We start from the raw sequence: 9,418 nt of genomic DNA on the forward strand, positions 1-9,418 counted from the left end.
TTTACTAAATAACATAAGTTACCTTTGTAGTGTGTAAAACTTCTACAATTGTTCTGACCACTGCATCCCCACATTTAAGTTCATTGGCGCCAGACCATGTGCTTTGTGATAAAACTTATGTAATCCAAACAAAACGTGACAGTTCCCCCTCTATAAACGTGCTTTAGTATTCAACCATCTCCTTCAAGGCGGGATCAACGTAGACCTTTGAAACATCAAAGTGGCTCTATATAGAGATTTTTTCTGCCGCATGAAATTCATGAGTGAATATCTAATTAATCATGTACCATATTATGCATTCAAACAGTATGGACTCAAAGCTTGATAAGGATGTATTACGCTCATCATTCTATCTAAAGTCCCAGAAGTAATGTAGTACAACGATGAGGGATTCAACCCTTTCTTCTTCAAGGTGTGGAGAATGATGCGAGGGTCTCCGTCGGTTTAGAATTGCTTCTCAATAAAAGAAATCTCTTTGTTGCAATTATAGTTCCAAACTGATAAATAACCTTCTATCAAAATTTTATTTTATTTGTCACAAGTACAAATCAATAAAAATACCAAGAGTATTAGATCTTGAGTCATCTCTCAAACGAATTGCAGTGAGGTATGTGTGTTATCGGTTATGAGGTCCAAATGGGTGGTTTGCAATTAAGAGGACAAGAATTTAAATGACAATAAAGTAAAGAAAACAATTAAAGATAACAAATACTAAAAAGAGGAATTCATGGCAAGGATTGATAATCAAAGTTTTTTATCCTAGTCTTTAATCATAACACAATAATTATCAAGAGATAAAGTCTATTACGTTATCTTCAATATCGGAAGAAAGTCAAATATGTCTAGTTAATCCCAATCCATAAGTAATGTCAATGGAAACAAGATTAACTAACAACTCTAGATCACTAATCTAAATTGGGTATTAATGACTCAAGATCACCTAATTTCTCTTTCCAAGCCAAGAATGCTCAAAATCTACTTTAAAACTAACTCAAGCATTTTATCAAACACTTGGTGTGCATAAAAATAAATCATATTAAATTACATGAATAGTAAAATCTACTACTAGCATATGCACGAAAATAACAATAACAACTCAATTAAACAATAAGAAACATAAAAAGACATCAATTGCATTAAAGAAAATGGAAATTAACAAGAGTTCAACAACATAAAAAGTAACCAAAATGAGAAATTAACAAGAAGAAATAAGAAAATTAAAGCAATTGAACAAGGAAAAGTAAAAGAAACTAGATGAAAACAAGAATTAAAACCTAAATTTAAGATGAAATTAAACTAAGAACCCTAATTTCTAGAGAGAAGAAGGAGCTTCTCTCTCCAGAACTAACCCAAAGCATGTTTCCTACACTACTCTAATTGCTCCCCCTTGTTTTCTTTTGAATTCTGCATCAAATAGCTTCAGAAATGAGTTGGATTTGGGCCTGGATGAGCTCAGAAATCGCCCCCAGTGTGTTCCTTTAATGAGGTCACGTGAGAAGTGTCACGCGTACGCATGGATCACGCATACACGTGGCCTGGCAAGTTCCTCTATCACGTGTACGCGTTGTCATGAATTCACCAATTCCGTATTTCTTCATGAATTCTCCATCTTGCATGCTTTTTCTTCACTTCTTTGATCCAATCCTTGCCTCCTAAACCTGAAATCACTAAACAAACACATCAAGACATCGAATAGAATTAAAGTGAATTAAATTTAGCAATTTAAAGGCCTAAAAAAATATGTTTTTACTCTTGAGCACAATTTATGAGAGATTCACAAAACTATGCTATTTCATTGAAAAAATGTGGGATAAGTTGATAAAATCTTCTAAATTCAACACAAGATAAACCACAAAATTAGGGTTTATTAGAGAACATTATCTAGAAGAGTGGGCCAACTTAAGGTTCCAAAGGTGTCTTGGTATGTTTGGAGTATAACATGGGCTGCTGGGCGCTTGCACTAGCAAGGATGCATGAGAGCATGAGGGGCGAGCGTTGGGACATGCTCCAGGAACGAGCGCCAGGCCCTTGGATGCTTAAGTATTTTTGGGGCTTTAAAGATGCCTATTGTTTGTATTCTAATTTTATGTCCACTATAGACTATTATAAATCGTTGGAAAGCTCTAAATGTCATCTTTCTAACGCAACTGGAAGCACATCATTTGGATCTCTTTAGCTCAAGTTATGTTCTTTTGAAGATGACAAGGTCATGCTGGCAGGATTGCTGGCACTGGGCAGTGAGCGTGGTCGAGAGTGCTGGCAAGAGCACCAGGCCTGCTCCAGGTTCCATTTCAATGCCAACTTTTGAAGCTCTAATTGAATGTCCACCCCATACTTATTATATATTGTTGGAAGGTTATGGATGTCTACATTCCAATGCCTTTGTAAGAACATCATTTGGAGCTCTACAGATCAAGTTATGCTTCTTTGAAGAGGGTAGGGTCATGCTGGCAGGATCGCTGGCGCTGGGTAGTGGGCGTGGTTGAGAGCGCTGGCAAGAGCGCCAGGCCTGCTCCAGGTTCCATTTCAACTCCAGCTTTTGAAGCTCTAATTAAATGTCCACCCCATACTATTATATATTGTTGGAAAGGTCTGGATGTCTACTTTCTAATGCTTTTAAATGCACATCATTTGGAGCTTTACAACTCAAGTTATGCTCCTTTGAAGAGGACAAGGTCATGCTGACAGAATCGCTGGCGCTGGGCAGTGAGCGTGGTTGAGAGCGTGGGTGAGAGCGCTGCGCTCTCACAAGAGCGCCAGACAAGAGCGCCAGGGCATTCTTGGTGCTTGGCTTCCTTTTATGGGTCACGGGCCACACTTTTAAAAGGGTGGCCTAAGGTTCAAAGTGTGTTCAAAATTCCTTTTTTCTTTTTTGAGCTTGTTTTGTGCTTTTTGCTTCTTTTTCTACCATTTCCTACAAAATTACTCAATTCAAAGAGATAAAAGCAATATATGACTTAAGCATAAAAATATTCAATAATTAAGCATTATGAACTAGTTTTTGATATGAAAAATGATAGAAAAACATAACATGATGCCCATGCATCAACTTTCATATAGATATCACGATCTAATGATCCATATAAGTAGGTGGTTACCACATCCATTAAATGCATATGTAGTTTATGGTATGCGGATAAACTGACTAAATAACGCAATGTTATTGCATTCACTAAAGGGAAATATGTTTCTTTATAATCTATACCGGGCCTTTGTGAAAAACCTTGTGCCACAAGTCGAGCATTGTAGCGTACAACTTCATTTTTATCATTTCGTTTTCTCACAAATACCCATATGTATCCAACAGGTTTTATATCTTCTGGTGTACGGACTACAGGTCGAAAGACTTCACGTTTTGCAAGTGAGTCTAACTCAGCCTTTATAGCTTCTTCCCATTTTGGCCAATTATTCCTTTGTCGACATTCTTCGACTGTTCGTGGCTCAAGATCCTCACTTTCATGCATGATATTTAATGCCACATTATATGCAAATATTTCATTGACAATTGTCTTATTCTGGTCCAATTTTTCTCCTGTAAAGACATAATTTATCGAGATCTCATCATTCTCACAATTTTCAAGTACCTGAACGTCTTTTAGCATTAAAACTATAGCAGAATTTTGGACAACTGCAGGTGTCTTTACTAAATCTTTTTTAACAGAAATAGTATTTAACTCTTTTCTTTTTCGAGGATTTTTGTCTTTGGAACCGACAGGTCTACCATGCTTTTGGCGCGAATTTGTTTCAGTAGCCACTTGTCCAACTGGGACATCAATTCGACTTGGGGGCATTTTTAGCTGGTATATAAGATTTGGTTATCCTCTTTGTATCAGAAAATGGATCAGAAAATTCATTTGCTATTATTTGTAAATGTATAATCTTTTGATGAACTTCTAGTTCACATTGCCCTGATCGAGGATCTAAATGCATCAAGGATGATGCATTCCAATTAAGTTTCTTTTTAAGAATCTTATTCTCTATCCCTAATATTGGAAATTTTGATTCATCAAAATGACAATCCGCAAATCGAACTTTAAATACATCTCCAGTTTTTACCTCAAGATACCTCACTATAGAGGGATAATCATATCCAACATATATACTAAATTTTTTTTGGGGTCCCATTTTGGTGCAAGAAGGTGGTGCAATGGGAATATATATCGCACACCCGAATATCTTTAAATAGGAAATATTTGCCTGCTAGCCAAAAGCTAATTGCATAGGAGAGAACTAATGGTAACTTGTTGGTCTCAAACGAATAAGTGTTGCGGCATGTAAAATAGCATGCCCCCAATTCGAGGTTGGGAGATTTGTTCTCATAAGTAAGGGTCTAGCAATTAATTGGAAACGTTTAATAAGTGTTTCTTCTAACCCATTTTGTGTGTGATCTACTGGATGTTCAACGCTTATTCTGTTAGCCATACAATAAGCATCAAAGGCTTGGGAAGTAAATTCACTAGCATTATCAAGGCAAATTGCTAGGATTGGGTTTTATGGAAACTGTGCTTTTAATTGAATAATTTGAGCAAGTAATCTCGCAAACGCTAGGTTGCGAGAAGACAATAAGCACACATGTGACCATCTCGAAGATGCGTCTATTAGGGCCATAAAATATCTAAAAGATCCACATGGGGGATGAATAGGTCCACATATATCGCGTTGAATCCTTTCTAGAAATTCAGGAGACTCAAATCCAATCTTTACAGGTGATGGTCTTAAAATTAACTTTCCCTGAGAACATGCAGCACAACAAAATTCACTAGATTTAAAAATCTTTTGGTTCTTTAGTGAATGTCCATGGAAGTTTTCAATAATTTTTCGCATCATGGTTGTTCACAGATGACCTAATCGATCATGCCAAGTTATGAATTCATTTGGGCTAGTAAACTTCTGGTTTACAATGGCATATGATTCAATTGTACTAATTTTTGTATAATATAACTCAGATGAAAGTGAGGGTAACTTTTCTAATATAACCTTTTTATTTAAATCATAAGTTGTAATACATAAGTACTCATGATTTCTCTCATTCATTATTTATTATGAATCTTGAAAAATGAGCTCAAAATAATTCTTAAAACAAAACCTCTCCTTACAAAATTGGATTTAAAACATTATGTTTTTCTTAATAAATCGAGTTTAAAATAAAGTACACCTTTTCTCAACTAAATAAATCTTGCGTAATTTAATTTTCAAAACCAAATCTTTTAAAATAATTTTTCAAATAAAACCTCAAATTTTATAAAATTTCGGCAGCATTTTCTCTAAAATTCGGACTAAACCACCCTTACGGGTTCCCTATTCCTCAACCATTCACCAGCCTTTTTCTCAACAATTCTCAAATCAGCGAAATTTTTAATAATCAGAAAACAGTCACAAATAAACCGTCATCACAATAAATCCAAACCGAACACAGGCCTAAATCAATTAAACGCTCAACACAATATCATCCAATCAAATTAACATATGCAGTAACCAATAATTTCTCAAACAAGCTTGCAACAATATCCACAATCATTACGTAATTCTCAATTCCGCAACAATCACATTTTCACAATCTCAATCTAAGCTTCATTCCACCAATTAATCTCTGATAACAACCAAACCAGTCATATTCACAGCAATAATCCATACTCAATAACATTACTATTATATATATATTGCAATTATCCAATTAACTTTGTAGGCATTCTAAATTAAAAACGTTTAACTTTAAAAATAATTTTCCTACCTCCGTACGAAATTAAAGTCAATAAAAATTTTGGAGAAACTTTTTGACAGAGCTGCTGAAGAAGAAATAGTCAGAAATCATCTGTGCCTCCTAGAACTCTAATTGGCCAAATTCAAGGAGAATGGGAGCTACGTCATCGTCAATTTTTATCGGACAAAAATAACGCCAACACGTAAAAAAAGAAGATATAAACACTTTTATCGAATTAGATTTTTGATTGAAGTTATGGATCACAAAAAATCGAGACTAAAACTTTACGGTGCCATTGTTCTCTCATTCTCTCTCACTCACGACATTCTCTTCATTTTCCCAAAGAAAATGATTCAGTATTGCTTGGAGAAGGATTGGTTAATGAAAGAAGAATGGATAATTAGTGTTAAGGTGACACATGAAAGACTTATGTGTCATTGATTTTATATATATATACTCATGCGTATAAAGCTTAGCAAGTAACACATTCCATTTTTTATTCTTTCATTCCCTTAAAGGCTTTCGGCCGATGGGAATAATAATAATAATAATAATAATAATAGGATAATTTACGCATCTAAATTGTTTGATCCTCAATATTACGCAAATATATTATTTCCAAATTTAATACGCAAATGCATTGTTTCACTATTTTATGTAAACCGCTACTGGCAGTAGCGGTTTATGTGTGTGAGTGTGTGAGTGTAAACCGCTGCTGCCAGCAGCGGTTTACGTGCGTGTGTGTGAGTGTAAACCGCTACTGCCAGTAGTCTTTTTACTATATATTACTATATAACTTATAATTAAATTTTTGGGCAATTTACGCATCTAAATTGTTTGACCCCAATATTACGCAAATACATTGTTTCTAAATTCAATACGCAAATGCATTGTTTCACTATTTTATGTAAACCGCTACTGGCAGTAGCGGTTTACAGGTGTGCATAAACTGCTACAACCAGCCGCGGTTTATGTGTGTAAGTGTGTGAGTGTAAATTACGTGCGTGTGTGTGAGTGTAAACCGCTACTGCCAGTAGCGGTTTACGTGTATGTGTGTATATTATTTAAATAATATTATAAATAAAAAATTTAATTTATCATTTCACAATATAATTTAAAAAATATAAATATGCATGTAATAAATTTTTTATTTGTATTTATTATTAAAATGAGATTAAATAGCAAATCAAAGAGTGAGTACTCACAGAGTACTAAAATATATAAACTCAGACTAAATTTTTTTTTATCTTCATCCCTTCTAAAACTCATGAATGATAAAATAATTTATTTTTAGTAAAAAATTCACTAAAGCATACACTTTTTCTTTAAAAATTATTTCATTTTTTATCCATATAAATCATATGATTGCAAAAAATATATACTCCGTTTTCTTTCTCTCAATTTTTTTTGTAACTTAATTTAGCATAAACAAACATTTTTTCTAATCAACGTAAATCGCTAGAGGAATACATAAACCGCTGAATTAAGTTACAAAAAAATTGAGAGAAAGAAAACGGAGTATATATTTTTTGCAATCATATGATTTATATGGATAAAAAATGAAGTAATTTTTAAAGAAAAAGTGTATGCTTTAGTAAATTTTTTACTAAAAATAAATTATTTTATCATTCATGAGTTTTAGAAGGGATGAAGATAAAAAAAATTTAGTCTTAGTTTATATATTTTAGTACTCTGTGAGTACTCACTCTTTGATTTGCTATTTAATCTCATTTTAATAATAAATACAAATAAAAAATTATTACATGCATATTTATATTTTTTATTTTATTCATTAAAATTTTATTTAATTATTTTTATTAAAAATAGTTTTCTTAAAAACTATATCTCAATATAATATATTAGTTCATAAATAGCTAATTATTTAATTTTAAAAAAATTCTGGGACTTACTTTCTACCCCACTTATAAAAATTTTCGTCCTCAAAAATTGCTCTAAAATAAGAGAGGTTCATATGGCATACAGGTATAAGGAAAAAGAACGATTACAAAGTTGAAATTACAAGGCAAGTTTGATGCAAAAGATGATATGGTCCAAACATGCGATGGTAGAACAAGGTGGCGAAAAATTATAAAACAGGCATGGGGCTAAAATGACACGCTTAACATCCGCACATTGATCTCATACCAACTTCAGAGTTCCAACTTCCCAAACATCAACTTGACGTATATTCACCACTCCAAAATGTACTTTAACAAATAGACTATTCGTGAAGTTCTCAATCTCATCAAACACTTCGCAACCCAATATTGGTCAAAAATCTAACTTTCGCAAACTTCTTCATGAGACTCAAAAACCCCAAAACATCCTGTAACGTCGCACGCTTACAAACTCCACCTTTCGTGTTCACGAAATGCATCATAAAGAACTAACGCACCACTTGCTATGTATAACGGTCGCTCGTGACACCAAAACAAATCTCAAATTACTCAAAAAGATATAAGGCCTCAGAGAAAGGACAAGCAACTTGGACAAGGTTCACAAAGATTTCAAGGATTCACTTTGATGCATTAAACAAATCTAAAATTACATCAGAGAATACATGATCCAAGAAAAGGAATTTAAACAGCACAAGGAGGAATCACACGTTACTCTAAAACAAGATTGAGTTACCTAAAAGGATATCAAACTTAGGAAGAGAAGAACAAAGTTTATGGACGGGGTTCACAGGAATTCAAGAGAATGTTGAAGAACACTATCAGGCAAGGAATAATTCAGAATGTAGGGTTCGAAACAAGAACTTCAAAAGAACCAAATTCAATCAGAATGAGATATACATAAGATGCAAGACATGAAGCAAAAGAACCAAATCGCATCTTAAGAAAAGCAGATATCTCAAGAAGTTTAAGTAAACGTACGCAGTTAAGATCAAATGAAAATAGCATCTGAACAAGGAATAAGATTGGGGAATAATTAGTTCACTTTCCAAGAAAGAAACCCCAAACAAAACTTCAAGATAAACCATGAAAGAACAAGATACGTGACCGAGCAACCCCGAGATGCAATTTCTAACGTTCCCAAAACCCATAATTCACATCACCTATTAATTCTATTTCGTCTATGACAATCCATTAGTGTTTCCGTATGCACAAATCATCAGTATTAAGTTGGCCAGACCTAATACCATGAGAGATGCAACGGTCGACTAACAACATTAATCAATAGACAATCATGCATTTAAAGCTCAAACTCTTGTCATTAGGACAAGTCCTATTGTATGACAGACACTCAGAGTATGCAGTGAAGCATAGTCAGTCCATTCCCAAGGCTCTAATAGGAACGAACTGCTCTGATACCATAATGTAACACCCTAACTTATAGCACGTCATAATCATACCAAAAGCAAGGAGTTACTAACCTGTTTTCTTTTATTATCTATTTAATATTGAGCCTTTACGTCGGTATCACGTTTCAGTTTTTAAGAAAATTTCAGAAAATAGATTTTAGTAATTAAAATCACATAACAAAAGATCTTCAGATAATAATAATCACATAATTATTAATAATAATAGATGCTATACAATTAAATTCAATGTAAAACTCAAATACAATACCTATCCCTCTGGATAAAATAAAAATCCTGAAGCAACAAGGGCGAGGGAACTCTATAAAAACAACAGGAATCACAAGTAAATCTACTAATCGTCTGCAGCTTCTTACTGAATCTCCGAACCTGTGTCACTGAAAGGGTGGAAGATT

The 9,418-nt window shown here is 33.7% G+C and overlaps 1 protein-coding gene across 1 annotated transcript in view; it reads left to right on the top strand.

The window, feature by feature from the left end:
* Window positions 384-9,418, top strand: part of LOC110265111 — a 23,661-nt gene continuing 14,626 nt past the window's right edge. Inside the window, exons 1-3 of the mRNA XM_021107889.1 lie at window positions 384-412; window positions 801-831; window positions 4,527-4,529. Of these exons, the coding sequence (XP_020963548.1) occupies window positions 384-412; window positions 801-831; window positions 4,527-4,529 (63 nt within the window). The remainder of the gene's footprint in view (window positions 413-800; window positions 832-4,526; window positions 4,530-9,418) is intronic.

The sequence above is a fragment of the Arachis ipaensis genome, chromosome B07 (genome assembly GCF_000816755.2).
Source record: "Arachis ipaensis cultivar K30076 chromosome B07, Araip1.1, whole genome shotgun sequence".
Taxonomy (NCBI): Eukaryota; Viridiplantae; Streptophyta; class Magnoliopsida; order Fabales; family Fabaceae; genus Arachis; species Arachis ipaensis.